Here is a 19285-nt window from a genome sequence, read left to right as displayed (position 1 = left end):
AATACAAGAACACTGTGTGACTATTACACAGCAAACACTTACGAGGGGTGACATTCAGCTCAACAGAACATTCATCCGTGCCAACTCTGTTTGAGGCCACACAGCTGTATGTACCAGAATACTCTCGAGAGGCATTTTTCAGAAGAAGTTCCCCTGTATTTTTATCTACAAACAACAGAAGGCACAGGTTTATCACTTTCCTAAATATAGTTCCATATGTAACATCAGAGAATTACTAAACCAGCATATACATGAAATCTTAACTTTAAAATGCTATATGAAAAACATCCAGATTAAAACAGTTCTATCATGCTGTAAAATGCTATTGTTTGTAAAAGTCTTGCCCTGCTAGAAACGTATTCCACAGCATTTGACTTGCTCTGTCTGCTGAACAGCTCAGGTAGTGTCTAGATTCTTTAGAACACACTCAAGTGTCCCCAAAACAACATTCACCACCCAAAACTAGCATGGCTTTAGTGAGTTACAAGCTACTCTTGCACAACTTCCCACTCATTCTAGTCCAGCACGTATATTGCCAATTGCTCTTTTTGTTTGGGATGTAGAGAAAGAAGGGGCATAACAACAGTAGCCTGAAGTCTTGAGTGTTACAGAGAAGGACATTAATGACCAATTGATTCACTGTCAAAACAAGAAATAAGAGACATCAAATAGGAGACCAGTAGACAAGTTCAAAATTAAGAACAGTATTAGGTTCTTCCTTTGTAGTTGATTTTTACAGATCTGTGCTTTAAGATACCACATAATCTAATAGAGTACAGAAGCTTACCAAAACTGGAGATTTTTTGCTTGTTTTAAATCGCATTGAAGCCACATCTGAATTCCCTAATGTCCACTTAAGCACAAAAGGAAAACCATCAGCAAGCAGGAGAACTCACATCTGGGCACAGGTGAGCATGATACTGCAGCCTAATGGTAGGAATCTCAACTTAAAGCTTGAGACATTTCCAAGCATGAATTAAAAACAAGAATCAACTCCAGTCAGTTTTTTTAGAGGGCAGAAGTGGCATTTAATCTTGACTACTCTATAGTAACACTAATCCAGAGATGCTTACAAGTCAGGATAAGCCAAAAATACTATTGCAATCTTTTTAAGCATTTCAGAGTAATAAATGAAGTTTGACAGTACTCAGGATGGAAGTGGCAGGAAGATTCTGTGTGCCAGAGACTCTCTTCCAGTCATAAGACAAGAGTGGGGATCCTTCTTGTGACACACATTTCAAGGTAACATCTTTTCCAATCTCCTGTGATCCTTCAATGGAACATTTAGTCCGTGCTGGCTTTACTAATAAACAAAACATCACTGAATTAGTAACAGTCACAATCAAAATGTTTACTAGTTGTGTTCTATGCACAGAAAGATTTTTCTATAAAATATGAGTCAGGTGCAGAACTTCTAAAAATGCTTGTTATTCTAAATATCATTCCCTTAATTTCCCAGAATAGAATTATGCCCATCCCTCCCAAGGCCTCAATAATGACTATAATCACCACAGATTCAGTACAACACTGCCCAACTGAAGCTTTCATTACATGCATTGACAATAGGGTGGAATAAGCACATTAATATTGCTGAAAATTTACGAAAAGAAATTATCTTACCAAATACAGTCAACTGTATTTTTCTGCTTTGAACTCCAGGAGCCTTCTTCACTTTGCACTGATACGTGCCAGTGTCTGCTGCCTTTAAATTCAGGATATCCAATGAACCATCACCAGATCTGGGATCAAGATTCGTAAACTGCATTCGCCCAGTCAAAGCAGCATAATAATGATTGTAAACTCTGTCTACAGAATACATAATTATCTATAAAAAAAAAAAACAAAACAGAAATTCACTTAATGCGCAACATTTAAAACAATTTTCTCTTTGAATTCTCAAGTTTCTTTCTATAGTTTTAACCCCAGGAATAAAACAGAGTCAAGTATCTCCATCTTCAAAATATCACCACACATAGCATTACAGTGACTACTCCAACCAAACCCCTAACCAAGTAGCAATATGTCAGCATTGACTCCTGAGTGAAAGAAAACTGTTTAGAATTGCTCCAATTTAATTCTGCAAAACCTGCCTACTAATGTGAATCATCTTACTTGTAAGGCTTTCAAAGACAGGAAAGCATTAATAATAAAATAGTTAATGTATTTAAAATTAAGTCCTCATGAATCTGTTTTCAGATAGGAAGATAATCTATCTTAGAAAAATCTGTTTTCAATAAGGAAAATAATGCAGGTACAAAAGTAAAGTTTGCTTTTTGGAACTGAAGTGTATTTAATTTGGGAGTTCTTCATTAAAATGCAAGTTTATAAGTAAAAAATGTCTTGACATTTCCTCCATAATCTGGTATTTCAAAACCTCCACTAGATTTTATGTGACTGGTGCTTCAAAGCAATTTAAGATCACAAGCATCTCAATCGGAAAATGTGGAAGTACAAAAACCCAGTAACAAAACTCATACATTGACCTACTCAAACAACTGAATTAACACTGTCCAAAAAGAAGTCTCTACTTACTATTTGTTCCTTCTTTTGATTATCTGCTGGTATCAATACCCACTCAATATCTAGAGGGCCTTCATCTTCTTCTGAGAGTTCAAAAGTACATGGCAACGTAACTTTCTCTCCTTGTGCTTTTTCAAATGTTGACTGGTCAACTGAAGTTATAGTTAGGCTTCTTGTCAGACCTAGAAAAATATTTTTTATGTTTTGAAAGCAAGTCACACTCAGTTGTTCACTGTAAGTGCTCTATGACATACCTTTCCTGTATAGAAATCATGCCATCAGTCAGACTTGTCTTGTAATTTGGAATTACATCCAACAGGCAGCTGTATCAGCTATATCTTTCAAGCCTTTTGTTTATTTGTTTATTTTATTGTTGGTTTTTTTTCTTCTCCACAATTCACATCCTACACAAACCTAAGCTAAACATTTTCAGCAGCAGGCTTTCAAGTCACTATATGATCACCTTACCATTACTCCCTCACTGTACAATGAAAGTATGGAACAGTAATGAAGTCTGCCAGGATAGGCAGAATTCCTGAGAAGTCCTGGGTTGGAAGTAAGTTACTTTGCCTTGAGTTATAAGGGCTCCTCTATCTACAGGGAGATTGAGGACAAATTAATCTTTTCCAAAAATCTCAATGAGCTTTTTGCATTTGTTTATCTTTTCTGCTTGTCTTACTCCTCTAAAAAGGCTGCAGAATCCTTATCTGCATGCCTCTAGGCAAACAAGCTTCCGAACAACAAATTTTCCTTAATTCAACCCTGAAAAATAACTCATATAGTGACATAAAAAGAGCTACTCAAAAGGCCTGAAGCAAGATTCCCCCTATTTCACCACAAACACAGGCTTCCCCTATATCAAGTGTACAGGCTAGCACATCACAGCCAGGACGTGGGAAGCACACCCTTTGCTCATGATGGAAACAGGTTTGGCACTGTTACACCCACTGTTTTGTCCACCTTGTTGGAAACCAAGCTCAAATTTTCAGTCATTTTATGTGTGCAGGTTGTAGACACAAACACAGATGTGACCACAGCCATGAGAGTTGCAAGGCCACCAGGGGAGTGGACAGTGCGAGGAAGATAGATGGCTTTGGTGCCTTGTACAGATGTAAAGTAACAGACTCGGATGAAAAAGTTTAAGATCATTTTACATGGTGCTTTTATCTTCTAACTTGCACTTTTCCATATAGTAGAGGAGCTCCAGTGCAGCAATAGAGCTTCCTGCAGTAGATCACTGAATATGGTGAGTTGGAAGGGACCCAACAGGTATCTCTCTGCTTTATTAAAATTTTACCCCCTATCAAGTCTTTGCATTCTCTTCCTGGTGACAAAACAAGGGGATCTTTAGCAGCTATTTCAAAAAATCCTGTACAAAGAGAAATCACTTGACATACTAAATTCCAGACTACAGCTTAGAAGCAAAGTCATTCACAATAGTTGATTACTAACAAACAAGGTAGGATTACTATGTTTCCTACCATTCATGGTATTACTTTTCATGACATTACCTTCAGTGTGGGAAAAGCTGGAGGGGAAAAAAAATATCCACCAAATAAACCCACATCAACCTGACGTAGGAAAGAGATTTACATTCAATGTCTCTTACCAACAACTTACACCTTTACAAAGAAAAGTCTAATAGGTTTGTACCACCCCTTTTCTGACCACAGTAAACAGATCTGAACAATTAATTCTCTGCCACTAGGTTGAATTAATACTGTTCCCGAAATAATAGCGATCTCCATGGATACTGGCTGACTTGTCACAGTCCTATCCCCTCCTAAATGATCTTTTCAGATTTCCAAACTAGCCATTCTAAACCTCTGAATAAGCAAACACTACTACTACCTCTGTTTATGGGTAGATTTAGAGTACATGCACGTTTCCATAAAACATAGTAGCTTTTACATTATCAACGTAAATTCCTGAACTGGTTTTTTCAGTGACTTCCTTACTCTCCTTTCCCCATGGCCTGATTACAGAACTGTAATACAATATTCCCAGGTTCATCTCCAAATTACATTTCTGCATCTTCAACATTATTATATTAAAGAAAAGGGATGTGAGTTCAAGCACAGTTTAAGTGACTGATAATGAAATACATCATGATGTTACTAACTTCCTTAAAAGCCTCAAATCTGTAACCTGGGAAATTAGAAGATTTCATTCTGAAGCAAAGCTGCTGCTCTGTGGCAGCATCTCTGTTCACAGTCACTTTGCCATCTGAAATTACACAACAAAAAAACCACAGCACACACATTGGCTTCCCCCTCCCCACAAGAGAACCTGCTCAGAATTTCACAAACAGGACAATAATTCATGTAAGAGCAACACTCTGCCTTTTCACAGCAAATAGTGCTAATACAATTCAGACTCTGAAGAAGATATGACACATCCCTACTACTAAAATCTATCAACCCCTCTGATTTTCAGTTGATACCTGCTGAAACACAACATGGTCAAAACAAACTGGACAGATGAGTATTCATATGTTGATTTTTTTTACTACTTTTCTAAACAAATGGGACCTGCACGATCAATGTTTTATTTCTCTCCCTCTTCAGCTTGTTTATTTACTTGACAATTTCAAACAAATATAAAAGCAGAAAGAACAGTTCAGCACAACCAGAAGTCTCCCAAGTACTCATTTGTACTGACACAGCCAATAAGCATCTGATTCTTCAACTGTCTCTTGTCTCTTCATTGCCAGATAACTCAGGTGAATAAAATTTCAAAGTGGACATTACACAGTTTCACTGAGAAAATGGTAACTGGGAAGAAAAATTATGTTAAAAACTGGAAGTACTATATTTCAGAGACACAATGCCAGGAAATTAGACTCCAGTAGTCCCACCTACCACTGCCTGGCAGCTTGGTCCAAATGCTTTAAAAGCCAGAAACAGCAAACGTTTCAGTTTCTGCTACAACACTCATTCATTTGATCCAAACACACAAATCAACATAGTAACCACGTGCAAAAAAGAAAAGAAAAAAAAAAAAGAAAAAAAAGAAAACCAAAAACAGCCTGAAGAGCCTTGCCCAAAATAGAAGATTGTCATAAAATCTTTTTAAAGTTTTGATTTTTGATACTTCTGAAGTCCAAGTAGTATTTTCATGCACACTGACTGCATGCAAACATGTCAATGAAAGCTAAAGCTTTCACAATCCTCAGGATAACACCCAATAATCATTCCTGCACTTGAAGCTTCCAGCACACACTGGCTGCTAAGAGAGTTACTCATACACTAGTCTGAGTCTTCCAATTATCAGAGCTGTTCCATAAATCTTAATTCCTTTCTTACTGCACATCTGCCAACACCTCTTTTTCATTATACCAGTGTTCCACGGTCTTTTTCTTACAGTAAAGCTGCAAACACAAAGCTTTTTTCCACTTTTTTTTTTTTTGGGTCAACACCAGCATGCAGAAGTAGCAAGCACCTCAATTAAGGTACGTGTCAGAGCTAGCTGGGCTTGGACTGAGCATCAGCAACACGAGGGAGGGGCAGGTAATACTAGCTGGAGATTCCCTTTTTCAGGGAAGACACATATCTGCTGCCAGATATGCTGGAGAAGGAGGCTTGGCCAGATTCAGCATGTCAGAGATTGTCAAGGGTCCTCCAACCCTTATCATCACCACTAGTGCCTTTTTCTTTTCTTTTTTGCTCTTTTCCCACTTTATTACCTGTTATTAACAGGGACCTGGAGCAAATCAAGCATGACTAGAAAACTCCAGGGGCAAAGGAGGCCATGGAATCCCAAGCAACTCTTACTCTCCTTGCACTTTTCCTGTGAGGGGCAAAAGGCTTGTGCAGACACATCCTTCAAGTTAAGAACTCACTACAGGATTGGCACTGCAAGAAAGGACTTTAACTTTTATGGGCACAAGCTGCCAAGTTAGAGATGGGATCCACTCAAGGAAGTGGGTTATGAACAACCTCATCAGAGCTGGTGACAAGCACTGTAAATGAGAGATCTACCAGGGAAAGGAAATTGAACTCTGCAGTTAGGGAGGGAAGAGAGACTGAGCTATGGGAAGTACCTGGGCAAGGCTGGAGGAAGGAACAGAGGATAAAGCATGTTAAAAGGGAAGCCACCAACAGCACCTGTACACAGAACTGACACCAGAGTGAGGCACATGGGACAGCTTGCATGACTGGTGCTTTTTCATGAATGGACACAAGCTTTTTAACAAAGGCAGGTTCTGCCCTCTACCCGCAGGAGCAGCTGGAACACAAAAAGCTGCTCTACAGGACAGACAACAGGCTGGCTAAGAGCTTGTGGATTAAAGGAAAGGACTGTATGGACAACATCACAGCCAAAGTTTGTTACAAATCATCTGATTCATGCTGAATACTTATTTCAGCAGTTCCAGAAAGTTTCTGAAAATGACACAGACTGGTTACTATTTTACCTCTGTGACATCTGCTAAAAGGGCTACACAGCAGGAGACAAAATCTAAGATTTTGAAAGATTTCAGGGAAAACAGCACTAAATGAGTCATTCCCCACTTGATACTTTTTTGAAACTGCTTTCAAGGAAAGAATCCTAAGAACGTGCCAGGGATAGCATCAACAGTAGCCTTGACCATGACCACTTGACCATGAAATAGTGAAGTTTAAAATCCTGAGAGGAGGAAGGCAAATCCAGCACAGAGCCTGCACTTCATATGGGCAGACTGACTTACCCAGTAGCAGGAGTTCTGTGGGATCCAGTTCTAAAAAGAAGAACTCAAGAAAACTGGGGGGTATTTAAGGACAATTGCTAGCCACACAAGGAGGACATTCCAAAACCCGGCAAGATAAACAGATCAATCAGTGGCTTGCCTAAGGAGGAAGAAGCAAGAACAGCCTACACCAAGAGAAGAATACACAAATATCACCCAGGCATGCAGCACCCCCGCCAGGGAAGTCAAAACACAACCAAAACTGAAAGCAGCACGGGACCCCAGTGCCACATGAAAACCTTCTACTATTACATGAGCAGTAAAGAATCAGAGAGAAAAACAGGACAGGTGACAGCTGATACAGAGAAGACCAAAGTACTTTGTGCTGATGTTGTTTGGAGAAGGTTGGATGTGACTGAGGTCACGTCTAACACAAACAATTGTGCAACTGAATTAAAGATCTGCATGAAGCCAACACACACTGGCAAGATGACATTTTCTCAGTTTTTACCCCTTCAGTTTCCACTCAAATCAGAGAGATTCTCTTTATTTCATTCCCCTAGTATACATCTCAAAACAGAAGAGGACCCACTGCAGTATCTAACTGTTAGTACATGACAGGTAGACATTTTTTCAAGCTGAAGGAAGATTTGTATTTCTTTTGGTTAGTATAGTTTTATGGTTTTATTTCAGACATCTTTTCTGTTTAGACAGAGAACAGTAACTAAAGTCATTTATCCCACTTATTCAAATATGCTTGGCATTAAAATATCTAATTTCTACCTGCAGCAAAGTGTAGACTCAGAAGCATACAACAAGCTCTCAAGAAAACCCCTGAAAGTCAACTTTGAAGTGCACCTGATCCAGGTGACTGTATATTGCTTTCAAAGTATTTTGCAAGAAGAACATGTGCCATATTCAGCTGTGGCAAACAAAAGAATGAATATTTGTGACTGGTTGAGAAGTGACATACACCCTTCCCTTGATGAAAAATAATTAGTATTATCCCTCACAAAAGTTTGTACTAGAAGAGATAAGTGGTCAATACACAATTTGGATTCTCAACATTCAGATTTAAGTTTCTTAATGTGGAATAAAATACTCTCTTCTTCTGGGAAACTGGCCCTAAAGAACATTGAAAGCTTTATCTGTATGACTGAACAAGTTTTTCACATGATTTCTGAAGGAGTGCAAGCCAATAGACAATCTTCAGAAAAACTCTTTCCTTCTGAATATCCGAACTTACCTTTAAGTATCACTCAAGTAGAACACAGTTTAGCAAACTAGGTTATTATTAAGAATAATCTAGGAAAAATGAAGTATTTTATGGAATCTCATGGAAGCTGTTTTCAAGTATAAAAGAATCTTCAAAACAGAAAGCAGACAAAAAAATAAAATGGAGCAAAGCTTTCTTCATTCCAACACAGACACAAGCAGAGCTGTGATACATACTAATAAATAATAGAAAACAAATTAGTCTATTAATTACTTATGCATTTAGCATTTTCATATTTAATTGAAATAAAAATTGGAAACATTAAAATTTTGCATTGCTGGTTTACACAAATGCAAGTGTGCATCTTTGCAGGAATGTTTCTGGCATCAGATAGGCTGTGCCACAGAAGGGTCATGTAATGTGGCAGACACAATCCCTCCCTAGACAATTTCTACACAGAGTAAGAGTTGAGTTCAGAGATGCTGCTGGACTCAGTGTGATCTACCTGCAACTGCAACTTCAGAGTACTTTACTATCAGGCTTTCCAAAACCAGTCTAGTTTGCCAATACTGACCGCAAACAAGCACAGACTCTTAATATATAAATGCTTAAGTAGCAAGTAATGACCACAACCAGAAATGCACATTAGCACTTTGAAAGCCACAAGCTATAAAATTCCCTTAAGAGACACTTCAGCTTAGACTTTTCTTTCAAATGCAGGTTTGAGATGTACCAGTGACCAAATCTTTTCACCGGGCAGATTTCAGTCTCAAAAACTACCTCTCCAACATCCCCACTTTACTTCCAAACATGGCTCTTCTCAACAGATTATCTCCTATTTTTCTCAGCTAGTTGTAATGACTTTACAGAACAAAGCTGCCCAACTCTCCCCATTCCCACCTTCACTCAGACAGAAGTTCTACAACATCTTATTTCAAATCTGCACTTCTGAACTCGGGCCTGTAAGAGTGAGAGAGCCAAGTTTACACCCTTAGCAAGCAGGGAGGATGGTACACATGGAGGAGTGCCTGGCTGAGGAAACTTCCTGGTGTTTCCTGGTGCAATCCAACACAAAAAAGTCTCCAAGGCTGAAATCCTCACAAGCAGCCACCATCCCACAATCATCCCCTGCTTCCTCACAACACCAAAGATCAGCATCCCCAGTAGCCAAAGGGAGCACTTGCAATGCTGGGTCCTGCTGATCAAGTAACCAGGTTAAAAGCTGCCTTCACAATAAGGACAACAAATATTTGCATTACTTATTTTAGTGTTTTTTGCAGCACCCAGGAACTGAGTCACATCAGCAAAGTTGAGATGGCCACAAAGCTGCAGTTATGCTCTTTAGCCACAGTTTACCACAAGTCAAAAACAAAACCACATCCTAAATTTAATAATAAAAAAAAAAAAATAAAAATAAAAAAAAAAAGCACCCAGCTTCAGGTTTTTGGATTCTCAGTTTCTACATCTTACCCCAAGAGCAAAAGGACCCAGCTTTAGGAAGCTTGGGCCCAAAACTCTATGAAGCTTTCCTGAATCTAACTCTTCACATTCAAACTCTGCAACACAATGAACAGTCCCTACACAGTATCCTTTAACTTCATAAACATTAAAGGAACAATGTCAATAAAAAGGAAGTTAATTAGAAGGATTAAAAAAAAAAACAGTCCTCCCTTTAGAAAGCCAATTCAATAGACTTGGGGATTTTTGGTGTGAGAATGAAACTCAAAAATGCTCCATGACAGATTCCAAAACACGTATTAGCTCAATACACATCCCATTAATTTAGCCAGGTATCTAGGTACCAAAGAATACTCAGGCTTCACAGTAACCTCAATGGAGGTAGTAAAACAAGCAAGACATGAAGGACAGGAACAAGCAAGCAATTGGTCAGGAACTAACAAAAACCATGTAATAACGCAGCAGTAAATAAAACAAGAGAAGAAAAACTCACACGTTACTGCATCTGAATCCATGTATCTAAAGAAGTTTGGTTTTAGTACGTTCTAATTTTAGAACTCCACAAAGAATTCAGTTTTAGGATAACCCCATGCTGATAAAGGCAAATCACAAAGCTTTTCCTGACAAAGAAAGTACTGTCCTGCTAATATCAAGTGTTAAACAGTTACTGTTTAACGTGCTCCACAGATCACATTTTTTCCATGCTTCACACCCTAAGCGTTGCTATCATACAATGCAGTGATACAAATTTCACAGATAAGCACAGTTCACTGCAGTGGTAAAAACACCCAAAAAAACATTTTAGCAAAAGGAACAAGCTTACTTAAACCTAACATTTCCAGGGCTAGGAGCACTAATGTACCAAGTACTCTGCTTAAACCTCAAAAAGTCCCAAAGCAAAAAGGTTAGAGAGAAGATAAAAACTTTCCTTTCTACACTAGCCTAAGTCCACTAGGCAGAAGACTGGTGAATCCTCAAAGACAGTAAAATTAAGACAAAAGATGTTCACACCTGCGTTGCAGACCTCCCAGGTCAGTGCTCTCTAGAGTCACAGATCTTAGTGAGATTCTCCTACTGTGCAGAAAAGATACAGTTTATGGAGCCAGAGAAAGTAAAGACAGCTCAGGAATAACAGCACTCACCTAGGAAAGACTTGGGTCCACACAGTGTCTCCTCCTTCCTAGTTCATTTAGTCCCAGACTAAATATAAAAACAGTTCAGCAAACTAAATCCACACAGTAATTTTAGACAAGAGCTAGAGTTTTATAAACTTAATGTTAATAGGTGCAAGATTTTAAAAATCCTCTCTTGCACATTTCAACTCAGCTACCTCACCAATAGCTCAGAGGCTGAGTGACCAAACTCCCAGTTTTCAGAACACTTTCTCCACAGATGATGCAGATAAAAGACTTGTATGCATTTTGTCATAAGCTACAATAAGAAGGTTGATGAAACAGCAGGGCACTTATTAAAAAAAACCAACCAACCAAAAACCAAAACACAACAAAAAAAAAAAACCAAACAAGAAACAAACAACACAAAATGAAACAAATGAACCCCAAAAAGATCCCCCTACATATAAGAATAAGCCTGGGAAACTTCTACCACATGGATAGTCAACTCTGCTGCTGGGTCTCAAAACAGCGGGCTTGTATTTCCAAATTTTACTTCCTCTGAGGACGGTGAGGGAGAAGTACCACTTTTCTGAGGCACAGTTTACTTGGATCCACAAATCCTCTGTGTTAAAAAGGAAAAAAAAAAAAAAAAAAACAAACAAAATTTAAAAAAAAAAAAAACAAGCAAAAATAAAGTTAAAAAATAAAACCAAACCAAACCAAAAATCTAGGCAGGATACTGACTACCCACACTTCTTCAAACACCAAAAAAAACCACATCTCTTTCAGTCTGGATGTCTTCAGACAGCATTAAGTTAATAAATAGCTCCAATTTACACAGTGTAGCATACCCCTGCCCCAGTTAAAAAGGTACTGCACAATTAAGCTACAAATTACAATCTAATCCCAATCTAATAAAAAATTCTTAACTTAAAGACTCATAAAGAAACTACCAATAACCCCAACTGTGCAAATACACAGCATGAGCTTGATTTCACTCCCCACCACAGTTCACTGACATCAGCTGAAACAGTTATGCAACAATGAAAACCTAAAAATCACAGGCTTAAACTTTTTTTTTTTTTTTTTAACCCTCAACTTCGTTTTTCCTCCACACACCCTCTGCTTTCAGATTCTCCAACATCCCTTTCCCTTTACAACTATCCTTGTGCTCCTCACTGGTTCAGCACATTCTTGAAGCTTTGGGGTTGCTAAACCCAAAGCCACCAGCCTGTATCCTAGCAACTGCTGGCTGATGACCTTCCTGAGAGGGACGTGCTTATCAAATGGAGAGAGGGGCCATTCAGATCTCCTTACTGAAGGGAAGGATAAGCTTTCGGGAGGCAACTGAGAGAGGGAGGGGATAGTGTAACACAAACTGGGATTAAGATTAGTTTTAAGCAGAGGAGTAGTGTTTAGCCCAGTATCTACAGACGATGACAATGAGTTCCAAGTTTTCTGTGCTATCAGCTGGATGGACTTTGGCAGCAGCTGCACGAGGCTGCTCTGGCACAAGGGAGGGGAGAAGGAATCCAATGCCACCGCTGGAAGGGGCAACAACAACAGCAGACACGAAGCCACACACCAGATGTAACCACATCACATCTGTAATGGGGGCAGGTGTAATGTGACTCCGTACCTTCAGACTGCACTTCAGAGCCACCTAGAAACAGTACTGAGAAGCGGAAAATGAAATTAAGGCCAGTCACTACAAAGACTTTTTTCAGTGCACACAGAAGAAGATCAGAGCTGAAATTCTGACATGACTTACAGAAAATCCTGCCCCTCCTCTACCAAGTCTACACCAGCTGCACAGGTTGTTTTGCCTTTAGCTCTGCAAGTCACTTTCCCATCACAGGCAAATACTGGAGGCTTACACAGTCACTAAGCAATCAAGCCACATGATTCGATCTTTTTCCTGCCAATTTGATGGCATTTAAAAGGGAGCTGAATGAAGCAGCTCGTTGGCAGTGTGAATGCACTGGGCACATCTGTCAGTCAATGCATCAGGGAGTTCACTACAATCCAACACTTAACTGAGCAGCCATATTAATTTCACTTGAGTAAAGAGGCTTTGGCTCTTCCGAGCTACTGAACAGGCAATGCTTTTTTCTCAGTACATGCAAGCTCTGCATTAGGATAGATAACTATTCCATTCAGCAGCACAAATTGATTTTGGGCACTTCTCTTGATTTTTTGTTGTTTGTTTATTATAAAGGTGAAGCATCACAATGTCAGAGAAAAACGTCTTGTCTGCCTGCTCTTGTCTCTCTCCCTGCCCCACTCCCACCATGCAACTGACTGAAAGGAATAAGCTCAAAGAATTAGAATATCTGCCCTAATTAGCCACAAAGTCAACTAATCATTAAAAAAATTAGGGAGACTTTAAATATATATATAATTTTTTATATACACACACAGGTTAATTTTTACATGTCCTAAAACGAGTGAAATTAAATATTCCTTGTAGCTTATACTGTTCATACATCTAAAATGAAGAACTGAAGATGCAGGGTAAGTGAATACAGGAAACTTCCTTATGCAAACTAATTCTGCACAAGTTCAAACAGTTGAGAATGTATCAAATCCTCATCCTTCCCTCCAACACCAAACAGTTCTTGTCGACTAATCATTTTTCAGCGTACTAAGCATATAGGTTTTAGCTGTAGGGCATGAAAAACAAATCTGCTAAAAAAATGTAGCAGCAAGTGCAACTGCAAAACTTGCAACCATCAAGTACCTCAGATGCTTCTTGACAGCAGCTAAAGGACATCAGAGCACCAGCGAATGGCTCCAGTGTAAAACAAATAAAGCTCCAAATTTTGCCTCTTTATCACGTTTTGAACGCATGACCCTGTAAGTAGCTGCCGTTTAAATAAATCAGTAAATAAACAATAGCAATAATATATTCCACCCATGTGCATTTGAGGTTCCAGCTGACACCCCCTTGCTATAATTCAGACTTGATCTCTTTGAGTCGGATCAGGGAAAGGAACAGGTGGGAAACTGATCTCATAAAAATTTATTCTTTTTATAACTTTTAAACTCCCTGAACTAGCTCCCCATGGAGCCAGGTACAACTTCAAATGGGATGCAAAAATAATCTTTGCGGTGACATCTGGACATTTGACTGATTGCCTGATTTAACCATCTAATCTTGCTCCTCAACTAAGTTCTCTCCTAGACAAGGTTTTACAGATATTTCCCTACTTTGGGAAAATACTGATCAAACTGAACAAGTTTTCCTCCCAATTCTCTTCTGCCATCCTTCCTGTCACTCATTCCTGCCCTGCACCAGGACATATTGGTGCCAAAACACTTTCCTGTGGCAACTGGCTGAAGTGGCTTTTCTCTGAGCCATCCCCTGAAAGGTGTAAAGCAGTAAAAGAGGAATTCCCTACAAAGAAGGGGGATAAAGAAGGAAACAGACAAAAAGAAAGTGTATCTAAATTGATGTAGTAGAGGGGTGGCAGTACATATATTCTTCCGTGCAGGTGAGTCACGTAGTTGTTAAAATATCTCCAAATTTATAATGTTTCACACAGTATCCAAAAGTTCCAAGAAATCAACCAGAAGTTGCAACAAGACCAAAAAGGATTCCTGTCATTACAAGTTTATGAAAGCATTCAAGAAAGAATTTACTAAATTACTATGGAACAATTCTGGCCCCAAAACCAAGCTTCCTAATATGCACAAATCTCTGCAGGCACGGTGGCAAAAGAGTTTCAATATGCTCCAATACTGAGGCAGATTTAAAGATATTCAAGATTACTTTCTTGAAGTATGAATGGAATCAGCAGCAAAGCATGCATGTGCTCATATAAAAACATGAGCACATGTATTTTTTGTAAAGCAGCACTAGAAGCTAAATCAGACATTCAGGAGGGGTAGTTTCATCTGTCTGTTAAATGGGCTTGGCTGTGGAAGAGGCAAGAACTGAAAGTGAAGACAGAGAGGCAGCTGAAGTTTGATGCAACACAGGGGGGCAGTCAGAGGGGACCAAAGTGACGAGCTATAATAATCTCTGCAGCAGCATTCTCAACACATAAAAAACCTTCTGGGAAACACAGATTAGCCAAGGCAAAATCACTAATTCAAATGTCATGGCCAATGTCACAGCAGTTGACTAACAGTTAAGTAATCTCTGGTTAAAGACTTTCATACTTCTTAAAACTCTAAGACCCAGGAAATGGGTCCCAAATTTCAGATAACTTTTCATGTCAATGGACACTTCAGAACAACCTCAACCCTGCATCTCATTACAATTACTGCCCAACAGATGAAATGCACCAGATTTAGCAATTAAAAGACTGGGAGTCATCATTAAACTCCTGTGGTAGTCACACATCTAATTTAAGCTTCTGCAAGATCCTATTGCATGCATAAAAACATGAATGGGCTTAAGTTCCTCATTATACTTATTTAGCAAAGTGCATGAACCACCAAATGCTGACTTACCATGCCTGCATTAGGTTCTACTGCATGCACCATATTGGAATTACTTTTGCAGTTCAGCAACAGGGCAATAACCACAGCTTTTCCTAAGGTTTACCAGAACTTTTACTTTATTTAAAAGCTGAATCCTCAGTTGGGGCATTTATATGCACAGTATTACTGTTTTGTAAAACCTTCTTCCAAAAGTTGAATGGGTCACTATGCATGTAGTATCTTCTGTTAGCATCTGTCTTTGTATTGGTGTAATCTGGGTATGTTAACATTTTAATTATCGAAAACTTGTGTTGTCCTGATGTTACACATTTTCAGAAGTTTAAAAGCTGCAAATTATTATCATATTTCTTAAATCAAGATGAGAAGTTCAGCACCCATAGTTATTCTTAGTCACCTAAAACCCTACACAAATTTGAATTTGTGCCACAATGGAACGGGATTACTTCCCCAACACTGTATAGTGAGGGAGACAGTGCCACACTGCAAGATGTTGAGATCACCCAACGCAGCTGGGTGAAGAAGGAAGTGGGGATGTTCAGAGTGACAGTGCTGCTCTTGCCAAGCCACCCTCACCTGTGACAGAGCCCAGCTTTCCTGGGCACGGCTGAGCATCTCCCTGCCCATGGGAAATGCAAATGAATTCCTTGTTTTGTTTTGCTTGCATGCATGGATTTTGCTCTCCTCATTAAACTGTCTTCATCTCCACCCACAAGTTTTCTCACTTTTACCCTCTCTCCCTCATCTCAACACAAAGGGAACAAGTGACCACGTAGGTGGTCCTTAGTTTTTACTAGGGTTAAATCACAACCACCACAAATTCAAGTAACTTCAGCACCTCAGCAATGCTTCACTGACAACAGCTCTCACTCAACTGCACAAAAAATAGCTTCATCTAAGTTTGGTCCATATGGAGAACAGCAACTTACTGACATCTGTTCCTTCAGTGAAGGGAGTAATGTCTATCTGCAGCACAGACCCAGAAAGAGTAACCCAGTCTGATGGGGAAAAACACAAGCTAGCTCAGAGGACATATCAACTCCTATGATACACAGATTATTCAATTATTTCCTTCAGAGGACTGTGAAATATACGTGGTTTAGAGTACAGTCACTCAAATAACTGTATCAAAGATGTATGTGTGTTTTTATTAGGAATATTTCTTCATTTACAAAGTCCTTCAGTTTCACACTCAGGCCTGAAGACACCTGTATCCTTCAGCAGAACTGAAGTGTAAAACTCTGTTCTGGATTGACATTTCCTCATATATTCATTATTCCAAATTTTTAATAATCATAGCCTTTGATAACCTAGCAGTGCAAGTGCAGCACATATAATTCCACTCACAACAAGTTCTTTCCACATGTAACAGTTTTCGTTACATGAAGCGTTTCAATATAAATCCCGATAACTAACCTTGTCAATTAAATACTAGTAACTCACAGTTCTTACACAGCATTTACCATGTTTCCATCTCTGCTTCAGGAAACACATTTAATGCAGAACCACCTATTCCCTTTCATTCAGGAGATCAGAGTTCACCATTCCATTACAGACACAGAATTTGACCCCATGAGTAATTTTCCCAAAACAGCAGTGACATCAACAGAGGCATTAACATTTCAATAGGAAATAAAACCTGACCTCCTGACACCACCGATAGATATTTTACTGTGAATCTGAAACTCCATAGGTGTTTTGTCACCTTTTAGAGTTTCACATAAGTTCGGGTCAACTTTACTGAAAGCATACTTTTATTTTAGAGACCTGTTTAGGAAACACTAATATGGCAGCCAAATTCAGTGCAGGAACCCAGTAACATCTAATATTTGCCATGGAAAATATCTGCCTGGTTTTTAGCAGCCCAGGCACGTTTGAATTGGTATGTGTGGGTTCTGGGTATGGCTGATTGCTTTTTTTGTTTGAGGATATCCACTCCTTTGTTTTCTTTCATCACGAGAAACAAATGCGTTTAGGTCCATCCAATTCGCTCCAAACTCCTCTCCTCCCACGTTTCCTCCGCAGGGCTCAATCCTGGCCACAGGGTCTGCACAACCGGGTTCCGAGGCTCTCCGGGAGCCTCCCGGCCCTTCAAAATGCAGGACCAGCCTGGATGCTGGAGGTGCTACACACAGGGCTGGGGTTCGGGAATTTATTTTTTTTTAATCTTTTGCTCTTTCCACGTCGGTGGCGTCGGGAGCCGCTCCGGCCGGGAGACACCGGGCGGGCACCGGAGCTGCCCGGGAGGGCGGCGGGGGAAGGGGCGGGGGAGGCGACAGATAAAGCTCGGCAGCCACGCTGAGGGCGAACAAAGCCCAGGTCGGCTCCGCGGCACGGCGGCCCCACCGCCCGCACCCGCACGGGCACCGCGCCCCGGGCTGAGGGCGGGCACGGCACGGCAGGGCAGGGCAGGGGGGCTGCGGAGGTACACGGGCGATAGAGACCCGCACACACCCTTCACACAGCCTCACACACAGCCCCTCACACACACACACACAGGGCGGGGACCCCCACGCCCCCACACACGGCGGGCACCCCACACACGCTCGGGCGGAGGCGCGGCGCTCCCCAGCCCCGGGGGCGCACACCGGGCGGGCAGCTCCCCCTCACCCCCGCCGCGCCTCCCCTCAGCCCCACACAGCCGCCGCCTCCCTCCTTCCCCTCTCTCCCTCCTTCCCTCCCTCCCGTCGGTCCCGTCCCGTCCCTTCTACCTGCGAAGCAGAGCAGCACCAGGGACGCCCCGAGCAGCAGCGGCGGCAGCTCCATGGCGCGGCGGGCACCCAGCGGCAGCGGCGGCTCCGTCCCCGGGCTGCGCCCCGCGCACCGCCCAGCAGGTGAATCAGCCCGGCCCGGCCCCGTCACTTCCGGCCGCTCCCCGCCCCGCCGCGGCTCCGCAGCGCCCGCCCCGCCCGCGCCACCTGCGCCCGCCGCCGCCGGCCCGGGGCAGCGCGCCCGGCGTGCCCGCCGCTCCGCCCGGGGCTCCCCGCGCACCGCCCGGCGCTGCCCGCCCGGCCCGCGGCGCGCACGGGGGGCCGCAGCAGCCGGAGCGCGGCGGGAGAATGCCCGCGGCAGCCGGGGGGTGGCCGGGGCGCGGCGGGCAGCGCTCCGCTCCCGTCGGGAGCGCTTGTCCCTTGCGGCTGCTGCGGGCGAGCGGCAGACTTGTCTCGGTCCCCATAGCAACGCGGCTCTAGTGCCTTGTGCGCTCCCTGTGCAGAGCACACGTCTCGCCGCTGAAAGATCTGGAACTGCGGAAAACGAGCTCGGCAGACAAAAGGGAGGCGAGAGCCTGTGCGGAAGGGCGCAAATCAGACTTTGGTTCTGTTGAATGGTGTCCAAAATAGCAGCCCTTAGCGGTTCCAGAAAAACCTGATTCATGCTTCACATACAGCAAAAATATCAGATACGTTTATCAGAAGACAAAGTGCACTTGACGAGGATTATTTTCTATTAATTTATTGCCATTCCTGTGTTACATCATACTGCAATGACAAAACTGTTTCACACAAAAGCGCTTCTGACACTTGTATAGGGTTAAATAGTATTGGTATGTCCTTTGTTATTTATGTCCACAGCTCTGTCTCTATTGGGAAAATGCCGCTTTAACTAAATATTTACATAAAAGTTGTGCAATCCAGATTTGCATTCCAAACACATCTTGAAAGTGTTACCTTCCGTTGTTTTTCTGTGAAATCCTTAATAAATAAAGTTCAAATATATATATTATTACGTTCTGTATATATGGAGGCGAGAGTTTAAAAACCAAATTTTTCTGCCCTTGTCAAAAGGGTATCATAGAGGGTTTGTTTCAGACGCACTTAGCTGAAAAAGAGGTGCTACACCTTTCATTCAATAAAGGGTTCCCAG

At 41.3% G+C, this 19285-nt stretch overlaps 1 protein-coding gene across 2 annotated transcripts in view; it reads right to left on the bottom strand.

Annotated features, from left to right (window-relative positions):
* Window positions 1-18168, bottom strand: part of CXADR (CXADR Ig-like cell adhesion molecule) — a 31807-nt gene extending 13639 nt beyond the window's left edge. The window contains exons 1-5 of one of the 2 annotated variants that reach the window (XM_042779015.1): window positions 18133-18168; window positions 2533-2702; window positions 1621-1825; window positions 1148-1303; window positions 43-165 (exon numbers count right to left, since the gene is read on the bottom strand). In XM_042779015.1, the coding sequence (XP_042634949.1) occupies window positions 43-165; window positions 1148-1303; window positions 1621-1819 (478 nt within the window). In that variant the 5' untranslated portion in view covers window positions 1820-1825; window positions 2533-2702; window positions 18133-18168. Of the gene's footprint in view, window positions 1-42; window positions 166-1147; window positions 1304-1620; window positions 1826-2532; window positions 2703-18132 lie in introns of those variants that run through there. The other variant, XM_033086455.2, reaches the window with a different exon arrangement.
* Between the last annotated feature and the right edge of the window lie 1117 nt (window positions 18169-19285).

Source organism: Catharus ustulatus, chromosome 2 (genome assembly GCF_009819885.2).
Source record: "Catharus ustulatus isolate bCatUst1 chromosome 2, bCatUst1.pri.v2, whole genome shotgun sequence".
Taxonomy (NCBI): Eukaryota; Metazoa; Chordata; class Aves; order Passeriformes; family Turdidae; genus Catharus; species Catharus ustulatus.
This window is presented reverse-complemented; position numbering and strand designations above follow the sequence as displayed.